This window comes from Eucalyptus grandis, chromosome 8, assembly GCF_016545825.1.
Source record: "Eucalyptus grandis isolate ANBG69807.140 chromosome 8, ASM1654582v1, whole genome shotgun sequence".
Taxonomy (NCBI): Eukaryota; Viridiplantae; Streptophyta; class Magnoliopsida; order Myrtales; family Myrtaceae; genus Eucalyptus; species Eucalyptus grandis.
The window spans coordinates 46,532,551-46,560,286 of NC_052619.1; the positions used below are offsets into that span (position 1 = coordinate 46,532,551).

Below are 27,736 nucleotides of genomic sequence, written 5' to 3' on the forward strand. Positions count from 1 at the left end.
TTCTTGACATCACTTGCTTCTTTAAGGGGTGGGGTAGAGATTATGTAACTAGAGTTCTTGATGGTTGTGGTTTGAAGACATTAACTGGGATTCAGATTCTAATAGACAGATCCTTAGTAACAATTGAGTATGGGATGGTTGAAATGCATGACTTGATTCAGCAAATGGGCCAGGATATTGTTAAACATGAGTCTCACGAGTCTCTAGATGATCCTGGGAAACGGAGTAGATTATGGTGCTATGATGATGTTTTTGAAGTACTGTCGGAGGATACGGTGAGAGATTCTCATGAAACTATAGATAATCTCATCTTCTTTAATTTAAATGCTATTACCTAATTGCAGTTGGTTATAAATGATTGATTATTTTCTTTTCCTTGACAGAGAACCCAAGCTGTTAAAGGCATAGTGTTGCGGTTGCCGAGAGAAGAAGTGCTACACATCAATCCCAGTGCTTTCACGCGCATGAGGAAACTAAAATTGCTAATACTTTCGAGTGCACGAATCAGTGGAGGTCTCGTACGTCTTCCTAATAATTTAAGGTGGCTTGAATGGCATGGATGTCATTTATCCACTCTGGAGTTTAGTGCTGGTCGAAAGAAACTTGTTTGCTTTGATGTGCGTGGCAGCCAAATTGAGAAATTTGAAGGGAACTTAAAGGTATGTCATAAATGCTTTAGTCAATGGTTTTCTTTTCGGTGCATACAAATTGAATTTATCAAATCTTGTTCAGCTCTTCTTTTTAATTTGTGGTGTTTTAGGAATTTGAAGTTTTTGAATTTTAGCCACTGTGAGTTGCTGATTTGTGTGCCTGACTTTTCAGAGGTGCCAAATTTAGAGATATTGAACTTAAGTAGGTGGCTGAGCCTCAAGGAGCTTCCATGTTACTTATATAAATTTGAGTGATTTACCAACTCTTCACAGGCTAGGTTACCATCTAGTGTTAGTTTTTCTAAGTCTTATTTGATTCGGTTAATGACGTTTTTGAAATCTCCTTCTGAATTATAATTTACTAACATTTAATTTGCAGATGTTATTAACATGTTGAAGTTACCAACTCTTACAAAATTCACCGATTTTTATTTGAGTCCATTCACCATTGTTTATTTGATTGTAACTTAAAAAAGTTGGAACGTTCCCCAAGCGAAAGTGGTATATTATGTGAATAGTTTATACTTTTGAAACAATCAAATAGAAGTTAGTTGGTGACTCAAATAGGAGTGTGTAACTTAATCACCATAAATGATGGTAATTGTAATGATGTTAGTAATATAATAATATTCAGCAGAATTGTTAATTTCATAGAAGAGTGGTAATGTTAACATGCTAGTAGGCTTTCCAAATTAACCAAATTAACCATGGTAAACTATTGAAACAGTGGGTACTTCTTAAACAATGTTAATTAACTCAAATAACAGTTGATAATTTTGGATATGAGTTATTAGACCTTTTTGGTAAGTTGCCACAAATGTTGGTAAATTATCGGAATGGTTAATACCTTTGAAGCAATCGAATAAATATTGATAACTAACTCAAATATCTATTGGTATTTTAATGTAAGAGTTCTTAAATTAGTTCTGCATATAATTGTTGGTAAATTATTGGAATAGTTGGTAATTTAGGAAATAGTAGGTAATTTAGTATAGGAGTTAGTTCAACTGGTCGATAACTTCAACAAATTAATATTGATAAATTATAGAAACAAATTTAATTTTTGTAAACAACCTAATAAACGTTGGTAAAGTGGACTCAATTAGCGGTTGATAATTTTCTAGAAGAGATAGTAACTTAAACTTGTTGGTAAGCTGGCATATAAGCATTCGTAGATTATTAAAACAGTTGATAATTTCAAAACACTAGAAAAAAAAAATTAGTGGCGATTCAAATCAAAATTGGTTATTTTCTAAAAAGAGTTGTAAATTTAACACATTGGTAACTCAAACAAAAAAATGCAGTACAGAAAAAACGATTGGTAATTCCAAAAATGGAATAAACGTCGGGAAAAGGATTTAAACGAGGGTTGGTAGTTTTATAAAAAAATAGTAAAAATAACATTTTAGAAAGCTCCGCAGATAAATGTTTCTAAATCATTATAAACTTTAATAATTTCGAAATAATAAAATGAATATTCGTAACTCACTTAGATAAGATCTCGTTTTATCAAACGTGGAATCGATTAGGAGAACAAATTCAAACATTAATCAGCAAGGAGCAATAAACTGCAGAATATTAAACACGTTCACAATTACTTACATAATGTCCCGTGTCCGGTCAATTGTGCATACATCCTCGAAGAGAAATTAAGTTTTCAAAAGATTAAGTTCCTAAGAAGGTCTCATCAAATTTCCAAAAATGCAAAATGAATTTGATAGAGGTATGCTTGTGCGTGTTGTTGCTTCTAATAGAACTATAATATCTTACCTTTTGGTTGCTCGGGGCTCATTCACCGGTCTTACTCGGCACCTAACCTCCAGTTCACCAAGCATGCTTTCTCAAATATTGATGTTAAATACATCATGTTAGCAATTTAGTTTTGATGTTCCATTCAACACATGAGTATTCTCTTGGGACCACTCCATAAATTATTTGGTCTGTTTGAAACAATTGATACCACCACTCGACCAAATTAATTGATTACTAAGGCTTTGTTCGTTTCATGAAAAATAATTTCTAGGAAATGTTTTCCGGATTTTCTGATGTCCGTTTCATGGAAAATGAATTCCTTAGGAAAAATGTTTTCCATGAAAGGAAAAAGTCTTCTAAATTAGGGGAAAATGTTTTCCACTTTTGAAAAGTAAAAAATATTTTCCTCTCTTGGTCTCTCTTATCTCACATCTCTACAAATCCTCACATCCTCCTCCCTTTTCTTCTTCTTGTTTTCTTTTTTTTTTTATTCGAATTATTTTTTAATTTTCTTTTTCTTTTTTAATTCAATTATTTTAATTTCCTTTTTCTTTTTTTTTTTTTATTTTTATTTTCTTTGTTTTCCATCTTCTTTTTTTCTTGGCTAGTTGTCGGCCGTTGCCAAGCAAACCTCGAGTTTGTCGATCTCAAGCTCACGCTCTAACTCTTGCTTATCCTTTTCTTTATTTACTCAACATTATAGTTGTACATTGCTCAAGCATATGGCTCTACATGCTTTGCTTCTTTTTCTTAAGACATAGGGAGACAAGGCCACTTAAACTGAAAGATTTATATTAGAGCTGTACATGCTTTGCTTCTTTTTAAAATCCATACAAACATTTTTTAGAGTAGATGAGCGTTTGGTGACAATGAGGGAACAAAGACATGAGGCAAGTTTGCCCGGATTTAAAGGTAAGTTTATATTTGATGGATTTATAGGTCGGTAAATGATGCATGTCTAAGTGGTGAAGTCTTAGAAAATATTTTCCTTACGAACACTGGAAAATATTGTCATTTTCTTGAAAAATGACTTATGGGAAAATATTTTCTAAAAATGGCCCATTTTCTGCAAAACGAACGGACCCTAAAAGTGTCTCAAGCCTCCCAATTATATGTACGAGAAATCTCCAAATTATTATCTTGAAATATCTTTTTTTGTCCATATATATTTATATGTTTCTATGTATTGTGTATTTTATCAACAATTTCTTTCCATTAAATATGTCTAAATTGGTGATTTTCCTCAATTTTACAACTATCAATTCCGTGGATCCATCTTTACCAAAAATAAATAAATTTGTGCATCCACAATACACTTAACCCGTCTTTACGTAGTACTATATGTATAAAAAGTTCCTCATATTTCTCTTCCCATGCTTCATATGAGATAAACAAACACCTTTGTTCGTTTCACGGAAATATTTTCTTGAAAAACATTTTCTCATTTTCCTGTGTTTGGTTTACTTAGAAAAATGAGTCTATGGAAAATATTTTCCTAGTAAATAGAAAACCTATATTTAAATTTAGGAAAATGATTTCCTTTTTTGAAAAAATGAAAAACATTTTCCAAATATATGACCATGTATCGGTAGGGGTGAGCATCGATCCAAGGTCAACCTTGGACTGACCTTGGATCGGCCCAACCATGCCGGTCCCGGTCCGTTTCCCAGGGAGATTAGGTCGATCCTTAGTCATAGAATTCCTGGACTAGCACTATGCAGGTTTGTCCTTGGTCCTGAGAGTTCTGAGTCGGTCGAACCCGGATCAACCCTAACTAAAGATATATAATATTATTTATAATTTTTTTATATAGAGAAAATCTTAAAATAAACGGCGTCAATACTATTAAACATCTCTCTAGTGAGGAGTTCAAATAATTTTACGTTGTTCTTTAATAACTTAGGTTTTTAATGTTTTTTACGGTGTCAATAGTAATAATTTACGAAGGAGGAAAATATTTTTGTGAGGAATCTTCATGGTGTCCAAAAAGGCACCTTATGGCATCCTCATTTAGTATTCACTCTTTTATGTCTTATTTATTCTCTTAGTCTTCATTTTGGTAAAATCGAAAAAAAAAAACTTATCCGCTCACCAGTTGACACTCACCTCGCTCACTTTGGGTCACTTGTGCTACTCGCCCCTCGATGCTCATTTGGCTTGTTGCTCCTCGCTCAACATTCAATACTCATTATGTCCGATGCTCACCCCACTTGACTCTCACCGCTTGCTTTTCTTAGCTGACCTTGCTCATCATCGAACTCATTGGGTCGGTACGGTCCTCACTTGCCCTTTCAAGGAGTACAAAAAATGAAATAAAAAATTATTAGTTAGTCCTAAATTGACTTTGAAACCGGACCGAACCCATTGGGTCAGTTCAGTCTTCAATTGTTTTTTCAAAGAGTATAAAAAATGAAATAACAAATTATCAATTAGTCTCAGGTTGACCTTGGAATCAGACCGAACCCATTGGATGGGTTTAGTCCTCGGTCCCAAGCTTAATAAGGTCGGTTATCGATCCCAAAAATTGAGGACCAACGCTGTGCGGGTTGGTCTTAAAGTTAGGGGGTGGACCGACCCAACTCGGACTATGCTTACTCCTATGTATTGGTGGTTGGACTCAAAACTCTATGCTTAGGCACAAAAACTCTAACGTTCATTCCCGAGTCATGGCATTTAGGTTAAGGTCTCCAGCGGCCGCGCTTGGGCCCCCAACACCCATATCCAAGTTCATTGAGGTAGAGCTTGAATCCGTGATGCCTGTGCCCGATTCCCTTGTACCCAAGCTTGGGTCTATAAAGGCAGTGCTCGGATCCCCAATACTCAAGTTTTGGTCCACAAATGTCATGCATGGGTCCTCAATGCTTGGGCTCGGGACCTTGATTAATGAAATGTTTGTTCTTCTAAAAATATTTTTGAAAATTTGAATTTTTAATTATTTTTAATTTTCTTTTCTTTCTTTTTCTCTTTCCTTCTTCCTCAGCCCATGGCCAGTCATGACGATAGTTGTCGACTAGCCATAGGCAAGGGACAAGCTCACCAGCTACTCGTGGTTTTAGCCATGACCAACCATTGGTTGATGAAGAAGGATAAATGGAAATATATATATATATATATATATATATATATATATATCCAATTCATTTTTAGATTTCAATCAAATATAAAAAAATATATATATTATCATTTTTCTAGACAATGACATCTTGGAAAATATTTTCCAAAAATATCACATTTTTGCAAAACGAATAGAGATTTATTGTCTTCTAAATACAAAACTTCAAATTGGCATTTTTCGATACTTGGACTCACCAAAGTATTATCTGCAAATTCATTTGAACCAATAACAAATCCCATTGTTTAAGATGTTTTCCAATAAAACTCCTTATTATATTGCCCAAAATTCTATTGACAGCCTCAGCTTGTCAATCGATTTGTGGATGGCTAATAGAACTAAACTATGGTTGAGTCCCCATTATCCACCATAATGAACACCAAAAGTGACTCATAGACTTGACAACACCATCAGAAGGTTGTCTTTGGAATACCACCTGGGCGCCCGTTTCACCAACATAACACTACATAACACGTAAACCATCAAGGCTCCATCACAATCATTTACAAATTTTTTACCATTTAAAAACCATCCTACAATCCTCTTCCTATTAATAGCAATATTTCCATTCATAAAGCACATAGGCGAGTGATTAGGTTTGTCTGCATTTAAAAAGTTTAATTGACGGTCTTCATTTGTCCCTATGAAAAACTCACCACATTTATCTTTAGAGAGATATGTCTTCAAATATAAATTCAAATATAACATTTCAAATCTTATTCCTCAAACTCAATTTCGTTTAATATTCTTTTCGTCCTTCAGAACAATAGTGCTATAATTTTAGAGAGGTCATTGAGAATTTACTATATCAAGAATACTTAAATCATTATGGAATTACAACTTGTTGATAAAGGGTCTCAAGAAGAAAGTAGTTAAAAATTAATTGAAAGAAGATGCTAAGAGACTCATCATATATTCAATGGATGTGCACCATAGGGATTTAATAAATTGCACATGAGATCCATGAGATCAAGATGGCAAAGTCTATCGAATCATGGACTATATATATACACACACAAAAATGCAAGGTGTAATTATAGTGATTGTATTTATGATGATACAGACTTTGAGAGCTTACGCCACACCAACTTATATGTAGCTAAAAAGAAAAAATACTTAGCAAGACAACTTGGACTAGAAGAGATGATAAAGAACTTTTTTTTTTGGTTATATTTATGACCATCTAGGCATACAAAATATGCCATTTATTTAAAAACGATCAACCAACCATCGCTTTATGATAAGTAGATATATACGCAGGTTGTTCGAATCTCTACATAAGATTCTAGATGTTTAGCTTATGTGCGTGTGATGAATTAGTTGACAAAGGATTGACCATGGTTCGTGTGCTTCCACTTGAGGCTACACAAACGCACTCCTTATCTCTTTGAATTACAAGTATTGTTTCTAGCAGAAGTAGCCATGCCATTCAAGTGCGTGGTGAAATTACAAGCATTGGCGAATTTACAAGGATTACTTACAAAACTCATCTTTATAAAGTGAGAGGGTGTGCTCTTTATGCACCACATAATCAAGTGAATTCTAATCACTGGTGGCTTGAATTATGATCAGAGCCAAATTTTGAAATGAATATGTATCTCACTTTTTTTCTTTGATCATCCGGAATGTCTATATATGTTGGTTTTCTTGTTCTTGCAGGACTTTGAAAATTTGAAGTTCATTAACTTGGGTGGATGCCATTCACTGGTTTGTATGCCGGACTTCTCTTTTACTCCAAATCTTGAGGAATTATATCTCGATAATTGCAAAAACTTGGAGCATGCTCACAATTCAGTTGCATATCTCCGTAAGTTATGGTTGTTGAATTTAGAAGGGTGCTCTAACTTGCAACAATTCATTGATATTCGAATAAGAACAACAGCTTGCGGAAATTTATCTAAATGGGACTTCAATTGAAGAACTTCCTACATCCATTGAAAATCTTCTCTCTCTCAAAAAGATGTATTTATTTGATTGCAAGGAACTGGCAATCCTTCCGTCTAGCATTTACAGGTTGCAAAATCTTGAAGTCTTACAACTTCATGGCTGCTCAAAACTAATCGAGTTTCCAAAAGAAGAGGTGGATTTGAGTGAACCCCATACAGAGACGGATTTCCCAAGTTATTGGAGTTGAATCTTGCGTTTTGCCTTCTATCAAAAGAAGGATTCTTGGAAAACCTTTCCAGTTTTCCCTGCTTACAATATTTAAATTTGGAGGGAAACAATTTTACTAACCTTCCTACGTGCGAAAACGATATGACTTAAAAGGTTTGAATGCTTCGAATTGCCAACAACTACGAGAGGTTCCTGAGATTCCAAGGAAGTTGAGAAGACTAGAGGCATACAATTGCAAATCTCTTCAAGATAATAATTTGTTCAAGCTTGAGGTTACTCTCTCTCTCTCTCTCTATTAATATGGAGTCATGTACATGTTGGCTGCATTGAGTGTTTGTGCATTGCAAAAGGCTAAAAATCTCGGAATGGTGGACTAATTAAAAAAAAAAAAAAAAAAAAAAAGCAAACGTGTAGAAAGTGATTATGCATGTATTTGTGATGGAGGTTGCTATAAGACAATCCAAAGGATATTCTCTTTATTTATAGAGCTCTAATTCGCTGTTGAATTACAAGGATCACCCAATGAAACACTTCAACAATACATGTTCATCCAATGACAAAATCTTCGACAATACCTATCCTATTTCCACCAATTAAATACAATAAAATATTTGTATTGCTATTGCTTACTACGTCTAAAAGTCTAGGACTACCAATTAACTCATTGAAGCTCCTGCTTTTAGGTGCCAATTTCAAAAAACTATCTAACAGTCTACATCTATGACAGAAATTTCATCGCCAAATAAATCGCCAAGTTATTCTACCTGGAGGAGAGATGCCAAAGTGGTTGCTCCCCAATGAAGATGGTTATATATCTTTTGTGGCTTCAAAGGATATGTATAAAAAGATCCTAGGAGTAGCATTCTGTGTTGTATTTCGAGTAGAAGGAACTAAAAAAACTGGACATTTGAGGTTATGGGAGTTGTTGATGGCAAAGTCACAAAACACATGAGGTTTGTGAGGTCATTCAATTCGGATCATGTGTGGCTCGAGTATATGGAATCAAAGAAGGTGTGGACAGTAGACCCTTTCAGTCCAAATGACTCGAGTCATTTCCACTTTAGCATTAGAACATTGGGTTATTGTTATTCTGGGACTATACGTATGACTGATGAATTAATTGTGAAAAAGTGTGGATTCCGACTAATATGCAAGCCACTAGAGAATGATGCTGAGGTTTTGCTTGAAGATGATCAGTTGCTAGATCCAGCTTTACTTTACGAGGTTTTGCATGAAGATAACCCCGCGAGCACAGAGAAAGAAAGTTCAAGTGAAACAGAAAATTTACAAGATAGTGAACCGTTCACAAAGAAAAAAAGAATTGAACATGGTCGACTTCTCAATTGAGGTTCTCTCTCTCTCTCTCTCTCTCTCTCTCTCTCTCTATGCTTGTGCATCTGCATGTGTGGATACGGAGTGTAAGGTGTATGTTCGGCGCACGTAATGCAAAAGCTGAAACATCTAGGCAGACAAACAAACTAAATATAAAGTGATTTTGCACATTTATATAAAGCTTAACGAAATCTCAAATTGGTGCGATGACAGAGACCTGATGTTCGTAATTTCTGTCTTGAAAAATAATGTTGAAATCTTAGAAAATCTAATGAACAATGGACACATAGTTCTTGACGTTACAATTGATCATAACAACCCACACAATTAATAGTACTAGATCAACTCTACGGACCCAAATAAAAACTACACGATGATAATAATTCAATAATTCACATGAGACCTTTTTCACTCTTTGCTGCATTAGATTAAGATGGTTGTTTTTGCAAGTGAGATACAATATGAACCAATTCTATTTGTCTATATCCCTGGGAAGAGAATATCTTCAATCCTTGTTGTGGCAAAAGTCTCGTGATTGTAGTCATGAAAGGGCAAATTCAAACAATAGCTGTATGATAATATTGTAGAGTAATGGTAATTGGGTTAAAGAAAGCGATAGATTATGAGCATACCATTAAATAAATGGGTTATATTATATCATTATATAAAAATATCATAAATTACTGAATATGCAATTTTTGTGAGTTAATTTTGATTAGTCTAACATCATTTTATAGTATAACGGGTAAAAGTTCGAAGCGAATAATACATCCCTTGATTACCATTTTGAGAGAGAGTTTCAAAGCGACAAAACGAAATGGCATAAAAACCCAAGCGGATTACTTGGACATTGTGATTTAATTTAATTTAATTTATAGAGAGTATCGGATTTGAGATTCTCCTTTTATATGAAGTTAGGGTAGACATAAAAGGTGAAAGTGGTTGGGATGAGGCTGGTCTGTGGAGTGGGCATGCATTGGTTTTTCCTTTTGATTTTTCATTAATTTAAGTGCAAGTAGAAGTTTTTTCTTTTATTTATTTTAATAATGTTAAGTTTGTTGCAAGTAAGTTGGAGTGTAATTAGGACAGTTTATACTGAAGAATCGGTGATGTCTAAAGTAAACTCATTACAATGAACATTAGACAAGGGGATCTAATAAGGATAATTAGAGCGCGTATGATAACTATTTTATTTTTATTTCAAAACTATTTTTATGTTCCAGACTTGTTTCTGGAATAAAAATCCATTTGATATAACTATTTCATTTTTTATTTCAGGAATAGATTTTTACTTCATAAATATATTTGGAATATAATTGAGAAGTAACTTTTTTTTTTTTAACAAAAATGAGAAATAAAAGCTCTTCTTATCATTTGTTCTTGCTATTAGCCAACCACCCATATGCTACCGTCAGTTGTCGTCAACCATCTATTGCCACTAGTTGCCAACCACCATCTTTGCTCCCCGGCCACTAGTTGTCATTTGCTTCAAAGGAAGAAATTTTATGTCGTCATCAAACTTATATTTTTGCTTAAAAACTCATCTAATAATATAAATAGAAAAATTTATTTCTCTTCTAAAAATTAATTTATGACCAAAATGGTTATTATTCATGCTCTTAATTTCTTGGATATGTTGTTCTATTTTCCATCAAATTTTCACTTCCTATATAGTACACTTGTATCGTATGAGCTACATTTAGGGTGATTCAATCTAATATTAGGGCAGCTAGCACTTGCAAGGGAGTCATTGCCAACATAAGTAAGGATCAATGTCTAATTATTGTAAAACTCTAGCTTCAGGAGTTACTAGGAATATGCTCAAATCAAACTCTTCTTCTTGAACTAATTACAAACTTGGATACTTCTAACAATTTACTCATATAACAGAAGTATCGCTATTCCGGAATTAATGGTTGGTCTAGTTGGTCTGAATACCGGATTGTTTGTCCTGGAACAGAGATGCCAGAGGTGTTTGTCCTTGTTGAAGACAGTACTATGTCTTTCATGGCTTCACAAGACTTGTTTAACAAGTTCAAAGCATTGTATCTGTGTGTTGTCGTTGGTGTAGAAGATGGAAAAAGGGAAGTATCTTTTGACATCATACCGTATGTTAACGACCGAAGGCGGAATGTGCTATCAGGAACTCTTGGTTCATTTGATACGGATCATGTGTGGTTTCAACTTTTGTTTCCAAATTTATTGTGGGGATTTTTAGAGGGGGCAGTCGACTTTGGTCAATCTAATGAGAGTTTTCTACGATTTAGCCTTAAGATTAGAGTAGCGGGTGCAACAGTGAAAAAGTTGGGATATGTGATGCAATGCTATCAACTAGAGGATGATTTTCTGGTTGAGCTCGAGAAGAATCGATTTATGGACCCAGCTTCACTCTATGAGGATGATGAGACTACATTTTACCTTGGGAGCCACGTAGGATATCCTTCCAGGGATGCACGGAGAGAGAGAGTTACGTGAAGACGAGGAAGAGGCTAGGCGGCGGCTATTCGAATCATGCGGCACACATATTCAATAGAAGAGGTGCATCATGCCTGGCTAATGTGCCTTCAGCATGGCGTGGGGCGCTGCGGCAGGTAAAGCCAGAGGTTTTGCGAAAAGATTCCAAGTCATTTCCAAGTAATCTGTATTAGGGTAAAATGTGTGAATGTGTGCGAGTGATTGATAGTATCTGTGTGTATAAGGATTGCGAGTGTGTCTTCTTCTTTTTGTTTTTTGAGTGTGTCTTCTTTTTGTTTTTTAATTTCTATTTTTTCCGTTTGTGGCCCGATGGCCGCGCCGGGGAGGGGGGTGTTGGGTGCTGGTTGTAAAATCCCTCCCTTTCTATATGTGGGCCAGTTTCTTGCCTTAGTTCTTCATTACTTTTGTAAAAAAAAATCATTCAATTAAAGATCCATTCCAAAAAGAAATTGTTATTTGTATTAATAATTGAGCAAATCCAATGAGCATTTCCATTTCAAGCCTTTACCAAAAAAAAAAAAATTATTATATAGACACTCCATGTATATATGAAGAATACACTATGCTTGTACAAAACTATAGAAGAACGAACCCATGACTTGAGATAATAAAGATGATTCGCAAGTTACTGATTAACATCTTATCTTCTAAATTCTCTAGTATTTATTGTCTTACCTTAAAATCTTTACATACTAGCAAATATTACAATGTTGTGTATACACAAGAAATTGATATTTGAAAGTCTAAGAATGTTTAATAAAGTAAAGATATTATTTGCTTGTAGAAAACATGACAGTAGCATTTTGCTATACTTCTGGTCTTGTTTCATTGTACTTTACCTTTGGAACCTAAATTTTGTAGCAGTTAATATTAAATGCTACAAATTTTAAGAAATTTCTATGAAGTTTTAAAAGTAATTTGAAATGCTTTTACATGCTTGCTTAGATATTGTGATCTCGAACAAGCGAAAGATTTATATAATCAAATATACTATAATAGTTATATGTGATGTCACATGATTGATTTGAATAATATTGTTACATAATAGTCAAGACTATCTTATTTCGTAATATTTAACTTATCAAATCATGGAAAGAAATAATTGGCAAAATACACAACATGAGGAATGTGATTGAGGATGTACCGACGAGCGTGATTCATTATCGCGACAAAATATAACCTATTTAGCTAACTGAAAAATGTATGAAGCTCATATATAACTAACTCTCAAATGATATATTTTTTAAAAACTCCATGTACTCGCTCATCTATCAATTAATTTCACAAAATTGCCAACCTTATAATTCACTTATGTAGTGTTTATTTAGCTAAAAAGACGATCGCTTGTAGAATATCATCGCTAAACTCTCATTACAAATTTATGGAATTAGCTACTTTAAAATGTCACTCATTGTTGACATTTGGAATTTCGCCGACAAATCGACCAAGCAATTTTTGTGATACATATAAAATAAATAAATAAGTGGGCAATAAAAAAATGATGAATGAATAAAAAATAACCACCGTAAAAAAAGGCCTCAATCTGATTTGGTAGCGTTTCGAAGAGTCAGTCTAACCCATTCCATTCCTCTGGATGTCTAGGAGTTATTTGGTAACCATCCAAACAGTATCCAATTCTGATTTTTTGTTCCTGGGAATAGTTTTGGAACAGAATCGCATTTGGTAAAATTTTTGTTCCCGAAAACAGATTTAGAATAGAATCTATCACACCCCGATCCTCGAGTACGCACCCATCTCTTACCTCTGGTTGATTAATAGCGACATCCCAAGACATATCACTGACCCATTCATTTAATATACGCATGCGAAAGCATATAAAATCCCCAGACAATAAAGCAATGGGATAGAAAAGTAGGATTTCAAATTTCCACTTTAAAACATTCACACTTATATATATATTGCCGAACATAGTGCAAATATATACAAGTCGAATTGTTAAGCCAGGTTTAAACCACAAGTTTCAAAAACAGAGTCTGCAAAATGGAATTGACTTCTATCAACAGAGAATTGCCCTATGACTAGCTAGTCCATTATAATCGTCGATTCTTCAAGCTTCCCCTTCCACACTTCGAGTCTCCAATCCTTCACCAATGCCATCTAAGGACCTGAAAATGGTTATTCAATAACAAGTGAGACAACGTCTCAGCAAGATTTACCCCCTAAGACCTAATTAGTAAACCAATATGCCATACGAGCTGCCTATGCACGCACAGGTCAGAAGACTTACCTTGGTCAGAAGACTTATCTTGGCCTCAAATTCTATCTGCAAATCAGTACAGTTCAATAGGCACTCAAACAATCATAACAGATCCAAATATCGATCAATCGATCTAGTCGATTACATGTTAAACAGACAATTCTTGGTCATTTCAATCAATACTGTTCATTCTCCAAAATAACCCATCGGGTTACTTAATATTTTAAACGATTCATTCTCTGAAATGACATTATAAGTCACCACATATATTCATCATAACGTCCATTCTACAAAATGACATATTGAGTCACCGAGCCGTTATAGCATGTCATCCATTATACAAAATGACCTATAGGGTCACCGAGCCGACATTTCATACCGTCAATTATACAAAATGACCTATAGGGTCACCGAGTCAATATTGCATACCGTCCATTCTATAAAATGACCTATAGGGTCATCGAGCTGATATTATATAAATATCATCATTTCTTCAAAATGACATATAGAGTCACTAAGCCGATATTGCATACTGTTCATTCTACAAAATAGCCTATAGGGTCACCGAGCCAACATTTCATACCGTTCATTCTACAAAATGACTTATAGGGTCACTGAGCCGGTATTATATAAATATTATCCTTTTTCAAAATGACATATAAAGTCACCGAGCCGATATTGCATACCGTCCATTCTACAAAATGACATATAGGGTCATCGAGCTGACATTTCATACTATCCATTTTACAAAATAACTTATAGGGTCACCGAGCTGGTATTATATAAATATTGTCCTTTCTTAAAAATGACATATAGAGTCACTGAGCCGATATTGCATACCGTCCATTCTACAAACTGACCTATAGGGTCACCGAGCCAGTATTGTGTAACATTTAAATCGTACAATCAATTTGTCCTTTATATCATTTCCAATAAAAGTATACGTGCGTGGGCACATGGTCGGCCTTAGCCAAAATATTATAATTTCATTTCCACAAATCTCACCCTTATCTATAGTCCACCAAAACATTTTTGGTGCTGTCAACCGACACCCGGTTATTTTCCAATTAATTATCCAAATTAATTAATTCAGGAAAATAATCTTATAATCACAATTAATTCATTTCAGTACAAAATAACACTCAATTAAATAAACAGTATGCACCATGATGATTAGCATAAAATTCTGGTCGTCAACTATCCTGCCTAATATCTGAAAATAAATAATTAAATAATTATTTTTGAAAATTAATAAATAAATACTCAAAATCCAATTTATGTCTGTAATGCCTAATTGGAGCCCGAGACGGGTTGAGAAAAATCCCAAGATGCATTCAATAAATAATATAGGCTATCACCTAGCTAATTACCCTAGTCAAATGCCTAACATGCATCATAACTAATTAATAATCACTAATCTACTCTAACACTAATAAACCCTTAAGCATCATTAGCAAACTAAGCAAAGATTAGTGAGTAAAACTCACCCGTTTAACAATTCGCTCGGATTGAAACGCTAGGAACGTCGTGGGGGACGTTTTTTTTCCAAAGTAGGCCTCGAGTTCGAGGCCCGGAAACACCTCAAATCAAGCCTCAAAGGTGCTGGAATACCCACTTTTCTTCTTGCTGTTCTTGGGTGGAAATGAGTGGAAAATAGCTCGGTTTAGGCGGGACTTGCTCAGGAAGATAGAATAGGCTAAACCGGGTATAAAGGATGACTCACTAAGGTCGAACGGGCTCGGGACAACCCTGGGTAAGCTACAAAAAACTTGAAACAACAACTTGGGGGCGTGAGGGAGGCGGCCAAGGGTGAACGACGTTCATAGGTGGTGCGGCTAGGTGGACGATGCGACTCTAGCGGCATGTGGCTCCAGCGTGCGACAACAAGCTGCTTCGATCTTCTTCCTTGGTTTGCTAGTTGCACAAGATGGAGGAAAGAGAGAGAGAGAGAGAGAGTTTGGCCGGTTGGGGGTGAGAGAGAGAGTGGATAGAGATGAGGGAGAGATGGGGGGCCACATGCCAAACTTTTCCACCAAGTTGTCTCCCCTAGAACTTGCTCTCCAAGCCAAGATCCATGGCTACAATTGAGCACCATCACACTCCTCACAACATCTCAAAAGGTCAAAAATAGCTAGGAGAAAGGGGGCTAAGAATTTTGCACCAATTGGCTTCAATTGGTCACTTGATTCAATTCGAATTGACCTCAATTGATCCTAAAAAATTCAATTAACTCATCCTTGATCATCTTGGCAATATCCCTCACTCCAGATCCATCTTGCTTTCCAATTTTGCAATCAAAAACAATTCTCGGCCTTTTCTGCACAAAACGGTCATAAACTGACTTTTTCTCAAAAAGTCTCGGTTGGGAGGAAAATCTTTTGAGACTTGGGTTGTGGGTCTTAGAATTTTTTATGACATGATAGAATTTTTAATTTCTGAAATCGGACTTAAATTGGTGGTTAATTTTCATTCGACACGTTTTCAACGTGACCTAGGCTACCGGGTAGTTTTCATAACTTTTTACAGAAAATGACTTGTGGCCGATTTTCTTCGAGTCACAATGAACTCACTCGACTCAATGGCTACTCTTGATTGTCGTGAAAATCTCGAGGATTCAAATATGGACACAAGGTACCAAAACGACAATAAAATCAAATTAGTGTCGGTCGATAAGAATTTTTTAATTTAGTGGTGTCACCCACGATTAGCCACACATCTCAGTCGAACAGACATATCTCTAATTTTAAATCGATTTTTAACTGTGCCGTAATGACTCCTAGAGATGAGAACAATCGAGAAGCCAATTCCTAGTTGAATTCTCAAGTCTATTGTCTTAAAATTTCTTAATGGCTTACCCAACTAGTCTAGTTATCTCGAGAGTGATCAGCTCTGAGAACAGTCCTATAGGTGCGTCAATGAAATGCCCGATTAATTCGGTAGAAAGCAAGATTGAAAATTCAGGATGTCATAGAATCAAGAATAAAAAAAAAAAAAAAAATTGATTCTTTATTCCCGGGAACAATTCTAGAATCAAATCTACCTAATTTTTCATTTTCCTTCTCTTTCTTCTTCTATTCTTTTTCCCTCTCTTGTTCTTGAAGTGTTGCCGCCGCCGCCCCGTCGAACGCCACCGTCGCCGGTCGGCGGAGGCTCGTCCAATCTGCCGGCAAGGCTCGGCCCAGCCATGGCTGGGCGAGGCTCGTCCTTGCCGAAATATGGCAGGCCGAGCCTCGCCGACGGTTGAGCGAGCTCGGTCAAGCCTTGCCCAACGGCCGGCGAGGCTCGACCGATGAGGCACAACCTCGCCGAGGGCCGGTGGCGATTTTTGTGAGGTCGCCGGCCCTCATCTAGCTGGTTGCCGGTCATCCCAAGGCCGATGACTGACCACTTTGAAGAAGAAGAAGAAGGAGGAGGAGGAAGATCAAGAAGAAGGGGAGGAAGAAAGGAAAAAATGAAAAAATAAAAAAGGAAAAAAAATAAATAAAATTATCTAAAAAATAAAAATAATAATTTGAAGTATGAATGGAAATTTCACTATATATAGAATACATATTTATTATTTAGTATTTATATTTATATTTTATACTATAGTTTATTATTTACTATTTAATAAAAATTTGATTAGTTAATATGTTTATTACTTAGTATAAATATAATCAATTAATAGAATTTCTATGATTTGATAAAATTTTAGAATTGAAATAGAAATTTTATATAGTTACCAAATACATTTCTATTCTTTTTCTATTTCGAGAATCAGAAATTTTGTGTAGCTATCAAAAGCATTATTTTGTTAGTGAACAGAATAAAAAGAATCATTTCGATCGAAATCATTTCCGAGAACGTAATGTTTACCAAAGCGCTCCTAATCGGAGCTGTTGCCCCTTCCTTTCAACTCCATCACCATCAATTGGATCATTAGCATACAGCCGCCATCAAATCTCCCTCGCTGGTCAGTGAAACCGCGTCCGTGACGGAGCAGAGTAGGGATGATCAATACCATCGATTGGAACTCCTCTCATGCTCTTTCTCCCTCGCTTGGTGCGTGCGGGAGAGCTGAGGAACCGAGAGAAGCCAGTTGCAGCTGAATTTCTTCGTCAAGCAATTTCGTCACTGAATCAATTCGTCGCCTTAGCTTCATCTTTGTGAGATTCTCCAAGTCTTTCAATGTCTTCATTTATTAGTAGGTAATCATTCGTATCGGACCTCCCCAAGGTAGGATGTGGTCGATTCATCGAGACTCGATCATACGATTGTTCTATGTTGGCCTTCTACCGAAAGCTTTAAATTGTTATCTCAAATTGCTCATGTTATATTGCTCGCCCATTGATAGGAATTCCTATTTGTAGAACACCTCACCATTCATGATCACCACCCATTTGACGTTTTGCCTTAGAGATGATAATGATGAATTTGTTTGCATCATTGATCAATCTGAGATGGCATAAAGTGATCTGGATGTTCTTGTTCGACATGCTGATCATATATTGTGAATTTTGGTGCTTCATCCTTTGATGGCAGACAGTTCTCTTTCCCATGGTGCTTCAGTTTACTTTGTCTCCTTTGGTTGTGTGACTAAATTATCGTCTGGTATAATAGTAAGTCACTACACGTTGGTGGTGAATAAATCACAACCAAGCTATATCAAGTTCAATCTCGTTTTGATGCTCATAAAAGATCATTCCACCAAAGTTTGATGAAGAGAGTCTTAAACCTAATTTAAATTCAAAATAAGCAGAAACGGTAGGAGAAATGCTCAGGGATCGGAAGTTTAGTTAAGTTGAGAAATTATGGATATATGAAAGCAATTAAGTTAAGAAATCATCGATATATAAAAGAAGTCGAGTTAAGAAATGGACATCGACCCGGTAATAATCAGAGGGAATTTAAGACTTATGAATAGAGGATATGCAGAGGAAAAGAAATGTTGAAATGCCGGAACCTTGCCAAAATTACTGCCAAATTCCCTTTGAGTATTGTTTCAATGTCGATGTCAATGTGTCATGCCCCAACCCTCGGGCACGCACCCATCCCTTAACTTGGTTGATTACATAAAGTGCGATATCCCAGGACTAAATATCGTCGACCCTTTCTTTTGATTACACATGTGGAAGTAGTTATGAATCCCCAGACAATTAAACAATGGATAGAAAAGTATGCCATATTTTTCTTGTTGAAATTCACAACCACACTTTTATTAACAACATAACTCATAGTATATTTACAATACTATTCACAGCATACTTGTCTCACACCTATCTACATTAAGACAGGGTTTACAAAAGGGATGGGATCTCAATCCACATCCGAGTTGTACTCAAGATCCCTCTCTAGATCATCTTCTGCTTCAAAAATCTTTCTCCTCCTCAAGTTTCACATCAGTGTTCTCCTTCTTAGGTTCCTCCTCCTTGGCTCCCCTCAGGGTCCTGAAATGGTTATTCAATAACCAATGAGACCACGTCTCAGCGAGTTCTACCCCCTAAGACTCGATTAGTAAACCAATACACTACTCGGTTGCCTAAGCATAGCACGAGTTAGAGGACTTACCTTGGCCTCAGATTCCATCTGCATATTAGTACAGTTCAATAGGTACTCAAACAATCATATCACCGATCAAAGAATCGATCAAATTGACCTAGTCGATTACAATTCAGTCGAACCATTTCTAGGTCATTCATCCCACACCAAGCAACTTTCTTAAATTTAATGGCTTTACGGTCCCACCCGACCCTTTCCAGATTCAATGGCTTTACGGTCCCACTCGACCCTTTCCAGATTTAGTGGCTTTATGGTCCCACCCGACCCTTTCAAGATCTAGTGGCTTTACGGTCCCACCCGACCCTTTCAAGATCTAGTGGCTTTACGGTCCCACTTGACCCTTTCAAGATCTAGTGGCTTTACGGTCCCACTCGACCCTTCTATATTCAATTTAGGAATAAATCTTAAATCCACTCCTAAATTACTTTAGCACCAAATAAAGCTTAAATAAAGAAAAGGACTCCACCATGACAATCAACACGAAATTCTGGTCACCAACCATCCTGGTTGAATTTCCGGAAAAATAAATAATTAAATAATTAATTTCAAAAATTAAATAAATAATTATAAAAAAAATCCAATTTAGGCTCGTAATGCCGAATTGGACGCCGAGACGAGCCCGGAAAATTACCGAGACTCGTTCCATAAATAACAGCACCTTTCTATTTGCTAATGACTAAATCTAACCACCTAACATGCATCGGTAAGTCACTAATTAAATTATTCTAAGCTAATCTAACCACCTAATTGCACTTAATTAAATCTAACCAACCCTTAAGAATAATTAGCAAACTAAGAAAGCATTAGTGAGTAAAACTCATTTGATTAAAAGCGGGAACTGAATCACCGCGATGGCGGCCGAAATCGGACTTTCGATTACACCGGTGAGCTTGGACCGGGCCTTGACCTTGGCCCAACAAATCTCAGCTCAACTGAGATTTGTTCTTGATTTTTGGTTGGACCCAAGTTGGGTTGGGCCTGCTGAATTTCTGGACTGAATTCACTTGGGCTTCAAATTGCTTTGCTGGAAATTGGGCCTCAAATTTTAGTTGATGGGCTGCTGGACTTGAACTTCGCTGGCTTCACGGTTGAAGAAGAAGGCCCAAAGAAGCTGCTAGTTCTGTTGAAATCAATTCGTGGGCTTCAATGGCCCAACTGCTGGGCTGTTGGACCGAAGACAGAAGCAGCTTCGGTGGCTGAGCTGGGGAAGACGCGGCCATGGATCTGCTTCGTGGAAGACCTCACGGACGGAGGTAGCTGGCAGGCGGTCTTCTTCGCTGAACGCTGACCAAGCTGGGAGACTTGGACCAAATGATGAAGAGAGCCCATGCAGAAGCAGCTTGGACACGTGGACGGCGAAGCAGCTGCAGTAGTTTTGCTGGTCTTCGATGGATTGCGGTGTTGACCGAAGAAGTAGCTACTGGCGAAGATGTTCGTGGAGGTATAACTAGCGTCGTTACCGAAGGATGGATCGGACGCCAATGAAGGCTTGCTGTAGTCTTCGACGGTTGACCGGGGAAGCAGAATCGCGGACAGCTGACCGCGGATGGAGAGAAGATGGCGTTCGGTGGCTTCGCTTGTTGACCGAAGCAGATGGAGAAGCAAGCAAGTGGCAGCGGTAGTGAGGAGAGACCACGATCCTGGTCTTCGGTTTAGGAGAACTTTGACCGAACTGCTTGAAGATTCGGCAGCTTGGAGGAAAAATCGTTGGGCTTTAAGTAGCTTCGACCGTGGGCGTGAGAGAGAGCACAAATGGAGAGAGAGACGAGCAGATGGCATGAGGCTCTTGCTCGAGAAAAGGGGCAGACAGAGAGAGAGGATTGTGATGAGAGGTGAGGGCCCTTAAGCGATATTTTGCAAATATCTTCCAAAAATCATTATAGGCCATATAATTACTTGGTGTTCATGATCCAACATGACCTCCTCTTAGAAGCCAAAATGGTCCAAAGGTTGTGGCTTAGTGGGGGTACACTGTGGCATCCCAAAATTCAAAGCCAAGCCATAAGGTGTGTTAAAGTCTTTAATTAGGTAATAAAATTTCCTAAGGTTTATACCTTAGCCATTGGTCTTTTAAGATTTGATGATTTGTGCATATGTTTGTGAGAATTTAAATTTGATAGATTATGATAATAATCTATGCTTGGCCATGCACTTTATAAATTAAATTTCAATAGACAAGATGTCACAAGACTTTGGCCATGTTTAAAATTAAAATTTAAAAATATTTATAGAAGAAATTCAAAAAAAAAAGAAGAAGAGGGAAAAGTCAATTTTTTTGGGTTGGGCCTTAGGCCCATTGGCCTAAGCTTTTAATGGGCCAAGTTGGCCGGCCCAATGGAGGCCCAAGAGGGAGTGGTCAACCGGCCACAAAGGAGCCCAAGCCCAAGCCCAAGCCCAAATTCAAGGCCCATGATGCATGCAATAGGACAAGTGGCACAAAGGAGAATGCCATGCATTGGCTAGTTTGAAGGCATGTGATGATTGCTAATGATGGGAATTAGGGGGGATAAAAAGGAAGAGAGAGAGAAGGGTGGCCGTTTACCCCATTCGGCCGAGAGAGAGAGTGAGAGAGAGAGAGATCATGCGAGAGAGAGGGAGAGTGAGAGAGAGAGAGATCATGTGAGAGAGAGGAGAAGCCGAGGAGGGAGTCGCTGTTGCTCGCCGTCCGTCCGCCGTGCTCACCGCCTTACGCCGTCGACCGACCAGTCTAGAGACAAGTGGGAGTCCTCTAGCTGCTCTTGCATGTGTGTATGTTGCTTGCATGTTGAATTTTTGGGTGTTTAGGTGAGAAAAACCGAAGTATGGTTGGTTTATTCTTGAATGGCATGGCTGTTCTTGCTCGAACAGTGTGAGTCAGAATGTTGTGTGAGCTTGCATGCATGTTTAGAGTCAGATTTTGGCTTAGATTTCTTCATGAGAGTTGTAGATAACATCTTGAACTACAACATACTGAAATTTCGTGGAAAATGATGGAGATTTGACGGGTTACACTCTTATCCTACGGAGACCTCAGATCTGGAAAGATTTTACTGACTTCTTGTTGGATTTGTGATTGAATGTTGGTTTGTGCTAAGAATATCTCTTCAATTTCTTCATGAAAGTTGTAGGGGATATCTTAAAATACAACATACTCAAATTTTAAGTGAAATGAACAAGTATAGCCTAGTAAATCGACTAGATCTTGAAGACGGTAATTCTGGAGATGTATTTTGGGACACCCGAGACTTCATGGACTTAAATGACGACTATAATATGGTTATTTGACTTGGATCTCTTCATAAAAATTGTAGAGGACATCTTGATGTATAACATATCCAAATTTCAGAGGAAACGAAAGAGAATAGGTAGGTGAAATCTCAGTATTTCGGAGAAGCATGCACTGGACGATGCAGTAATGGATCCAGAGGTTTCGTGAGACTGTATAAAATAATCAAAAAAAAATCTGGCTTGGAATTCTTCATGAAAGATGTACGAAAATTTCTTGTCTATAACTCGGTAAAATTTCGTAATTTTTAGAGGCCTTATGGATATTTTAATCGAATTTCTTCGAAAACCGTGCATTCTGGTTTCATCCGAAAATTATATGATATTTTGTGAGAATCGTGAAATTGTGTGAAATTCTAGTTGGCCATGTATTTTGCATGAAATTACTATTCTATTGTCTTGTTTATCACTTGCCTTAATTTTTATAATTTATAGATATTAAATTTAATATTTTTGAAAATAACAAAAGCTGGAATTTAAATAAATGAAAAAGGGCATGAAAAATCGATTATTTTATTGGCCATAAATTCCATTAATTTTATTTCATAAATAATTATACCATGTTGCATGTATGATGAGGTCTTGATGTATGCATGACATTGAATTGAGATGCATGTGTAAATTCCATGCCAAGTATGACTTGTTTGATGTTACGTCATATGCCATGCTAAATTAAGACCGAAATTGGTAAACATGGATAATGATAAGTGAGGAGGTGGTTGTGGTGGAGGATGATACCCGAAATTTATAGAGATGCATTGCCGGATGGCCCTGGGAGATTCAGGATGCTCGGAACGTGGGGGTGCCGAAAGTCCTGTTGGAGGTTTCTGCCCGAAGGGAATACCTCGCGATGCCACGATTTGGGGTGCGGGATGCCCGGCCAGGGAGTGTAAATGCCGGAAGCCCTGTCGGAGGTTTCTACCCGAAGGGAATGCCTCATGATGCCAGTTGGGATGCGAGATGCCCGGAATGTGGGGGCCGGATGCCGGTGGCACAGGATGGCCGAATGCGGGAAGCCTCGGAGGTCTTTGCCCGAGGAGATGATGAAATTGATGATTTGAGGAATGGGTGATGTGGTGATCAAATTGAAAACTAAAAGTGGAAATTAAACCATGGCATGATATGCATGATGATATGCATGATGATGATGATGATGATGATGATGATGATGATGATGATGATATGTGATGTGGAATAATGATGATCACCCATGGCATGATATGCATGATGATATGCATGATGATGATGATGATGATGATGATATGTGATGTGGAATAATGATGATCACCCATGGCATGATATGCATGATGACATGCATGATGATGATATATGATATGGCATGAGGACATGTGTGATGTGATGATGTCATGATGATGATGACATATATGATATAATGATGCCATGATGATGATGACATGTGTGATGTGATGAATGCCATGATGATGATGACATGTATGATATGATGATGCATGATAGTATGCGCATGGCTTCAAGGTAAGTAATGCCTGCAATGCATGTATAATTTACATAATGCATTGAGTTGTTATTGGATTTCTTTACCTGCTGAGTGGTTGTATTCACCCATTCTGAGGACCAACATTTCAGATTAGCAGCATGCTGCTTCTTGCCGTTACGCGAGGCGTATTTTACGGCATACCTTCGGACATAGAGGTCGAGTGCGAGGAGTTTGATTGTCCTTTAGTTCTTGGTCTTGTGTATATTCGAGTGTGCTGTCTAGTTATGTATGACGTGGGTCTGGCTAGGGGCCCTGTTGTCCAAGAGTTTATATCTGTCCATGTTCGACGCGACGGGGTGATGCGTGGGATGCTGCCGCCGCCACTGCCTGATGCACTAGGATGGGTGTGAGGGCCGTGCGTGACGAGTAGGAGCTGGATCTTTTTGGGGATCGTTAGCCAACACTAATTATGGGGATTGTGCACTCAAGTTGTAGAGGGTCGAGGGTTCTTTTTGGAGTTTTAGGCCGGACGTGGCTGAGTCCTAGCTTTTCCTTTTGATGTACCGACCCAAAAGAAGTCCCATCTTGGAAATATATGTAAATAAGTGTCGTGGCTTTTCTTTTAATCATGATGATTAATGGTGTATATATGTATCATGATTTGGTAGGGGGAGAGATGGTGATGCTTTATTTTGCTTCCGCTGATGAGTCGCGCTAGGACCGCTTTAAAAAAAAATGTGTCTACTAATAACGACACCTCTTTTAAAGAAGAAAGGTAATAAGGTGTAACATTGGCGCTGGTGGTGACCTACGAAGGGTTCGGGGTGCCACATACACGAATTTTGGCACAACCCCTCTCAATTGGACACCGATCTTTGCTTGATTTAATCTCATTTGACCCCTACAAAATCAATTGGCACTTCAATGCCTCAATTGAAAATTTTCCTCATCCAATAATCCATCATGCTTCTCAATTTCGCAATCAAAAACCATCTTTGACATTTTCTGCACAAAAATAATCCGGCGACGACTTTTCCCAAAACGTGTCCGTTGTCAGAAAAATCTTCTGAGACTGAGTCGATACTCTTAGAATTTATTGTGACATGTCGGAAACTTCAATTTCTGAAATCGGACTCGAATTGGCAGTTAATTTCCACTCGGCGCGTTTTTAGTGTGACCTAGACTATCGGGTAACTTTAAGATATTTTTAAGTGCAAATGCCCATGGTCAATTTTCTTCGAACCACTATGAACCCACTGGACTCATTGGCGACTCTCGATTGTCGTGAAATCTCGAGGATCTAAATACAGACAGAGGGTACCAAAATAATAAGAAAATTAGTCTAGTGCTGGTCGACGGAATTTTGCAATTTAGTGGTGTCACCTACGATTAGCCACACATCTCTGTTGAGCCGCCTATCTCGATTTCTAATCGATTTTTAATTGTGCCGTAATGACCTCCAAAGATGGACACAGTCGAGAAGCCGATTCTTGATCAAGTTTTCAAGTCTATTGCCTTAAAATTTATTAACAATTTCCCTAGATAGTCTAGTTATCTTGAGAGTGATCAGCTCTGAAAATAACCCTATAGGCGCGTCAATGAAATGCCCGATTTATTCAGTAGAAGACAGGGTTGAAAAATCTGAATGTCACAACTCTTCCCCTCTTATAAAAATTTCGTCCTCGAAATTGAAACCTTATAAGACTTGAGCAAAAAAGGTGGGGGGGGGTTCTCTTATTGACTCATCGATCTCCCATGTCGCTCCTTCTGTACCGTGGTGTTGCCAGACCACTTTGACCAATGGGATGGTCTTTGTACGCAGAACTTGCTCTTTACGATCGACAATCTAGATCGGTCTTTCGACGTATGACACATGATTATCTACATCCAATTCCTCGAAATTGAGCATGTTGGTCGGGTCAGGCTCGTACTTCCTTAACATCGACACGTGAAAGACGTCATGTACTTGCGCCAATCTTGGCAGCAACGTAAGACGATACGCTAAAGTCCCGATTCTCTCAAGAATCTCAAACGGACCTACATACCTCGGACTCAATTTGCCTTTCTTACCAAAGCGCGAAGTTCCCCTTATTGGTGATACTTTCAGAAAAACGTGATCACTAACTTGGAATTTCAAAGACCTCTGGCGCTTATTTCCATAACTTTTCTATCTGCTCTGAGCGGTCTTTAATCTGTTTCTGATTACTGTCACGGCATCCACTGACTGCTAAACCAACTCTAGGCCTGTTATCTTTCTTTCCTCAACTTCATCCCAACACACTAGTGTTCTGCATGCTCTGTCATACAATACTTTGAATGGGGCTATCTGAATATTCTGCTGATAACTATTGTTGTAGGCGAATTCTACCAGATGAAGCTGATCTTCCCAACTTCCCTTGAAGTCTATTACACAAGCTTTCAGCATGTCTTCAAGGGTCTGGATTGTCCTCTCAGACTGGCCATCCGTTTGAGGATGATATACCATACTGTACTGAAGCTTTGTACCAAGGGCACTCTGCAAGCTTTTCCAAAAGGCTGCAGTAAATCTCAGGTCTCTGTCTGAGGTTATCGTAGCTAGCACTCCATGCATTCGAACTACCTAACGCACGTATAGGTCTGCGTGTCTATCTAGACTGAGGTCTTTTCGAACTGTAATGAAGTGAGCCGACTTTGTCAGTCTGTCGACTACTACCAAGATTGAATCATTTCTTCTCCGACTTCTTAGTAGTCTAGTCATGAAGTCCATCGTGATATGCTCCCATTTCCATTCTGGGATCGCAAGAGGTTGCAGAAGTCCTCCCGGCTTGCAATGTTGAGCTTTTACTTGTTGACACGTCAAACACTTGGCGGTATGCTTGGCGATGTGCGCCTTCATACCCAACCACCAGTAGTGTTGACGCAGGTTCTGGTATATTTTAGTGCTTCCAAGATGAACGTTGTAACTGCTACGATGTGCTTCAGATAAAATGTCTTCTCTAAACTCTACATTGTCAGGTACAACTAAACGTCCTTGGAACCTTAAAATTTCGTCATCAAAAATCTGAAAAATTAGCAATTATTTTCTCTGTGTCCTCCTAAAGAATTTTCTGTACATCTGGATCTGTTGGTTGGAGTTGTTTAATTCTGACCTGGACATCCGGTTCAATTCGAGGGTGGCCATAAAACTCGAGAGGTGGCCTACCTTAAATTTGAATACCGAATCCTGAGCTCTCTCAATTAAATTCCACTCCTTAATCAGTATATGAGCCACTGAAAACTTTCGACTTAAAGCATCGGCGACCTTGTTCGCCTTTCCTAGGTGATATAAAATATCACAGTCGTAGTCTTTCAGCAATTCCATCCATCTGCGATGTCTCATGTTCAATTCCTTCTGAGAGAACAAATACTTGAGATTTTGATGGTCTGTGAAGATTTGAAACTTTTCCCCGCACAAGTATTACCTCCAAATCTTCAGGGCAAAGATAATCACTGCGAGCTCTAAGTCATGCGTTGGATAGTTCTGTTTATGAGGTCTCAACTGACGGGAGGCGTACGCAATAACCCTATCATGTTGCATCAGCATGCAACCCAACCCTCTAAAAGACGCATCACTATAGATCTCGAATCCTCCAGGACCAGATGGAATCGTCAGTACTGGTGCGGTAGTCAGCTTTTCCTTCAGCTCTTGAAAACTACGCTGGCATTTGTCTGTCCATATGAACTTCTCATTTTTCTTCGTGAGCTTAGTTAGAGGTGATGCTAATGCTGAGAAACCTTCTATAAACCGTCTGTAATAACCTACCAATCCCAGAAAACTTCTGATTTCTGTCACTGATGTCAATCTC

At 37.8% G+C, this 27,736-nt stretch overlaps 1 protein-coding gene across 1 annotated transcript; it reads left to right on the forward strand.

Moving 5' to 3' along the window:
* Positions 1-8,528: 8,528 nt before the first annotated feature.
* Positions 8,529-11,698, forward strand: LOC120286466. The gene is made up of 2 exons (XM_039298680.1): positions 8,529-8,977; positions 10,852-11,698. The coding sequence occupies exons 1-2, from the start codon at positions 8,861-8,863 to the stop codon at positions 11,434-11,436; spliced, it is 702 nt and encodes a 233-aa protein (XP_039154614.1). The 5' UTR covers positions 8,529-8,860; the 3' UTR covers positions 11,437-11,698.
* Positions 11,699-27,736: the final 16,038 nt, after the last annotated feature.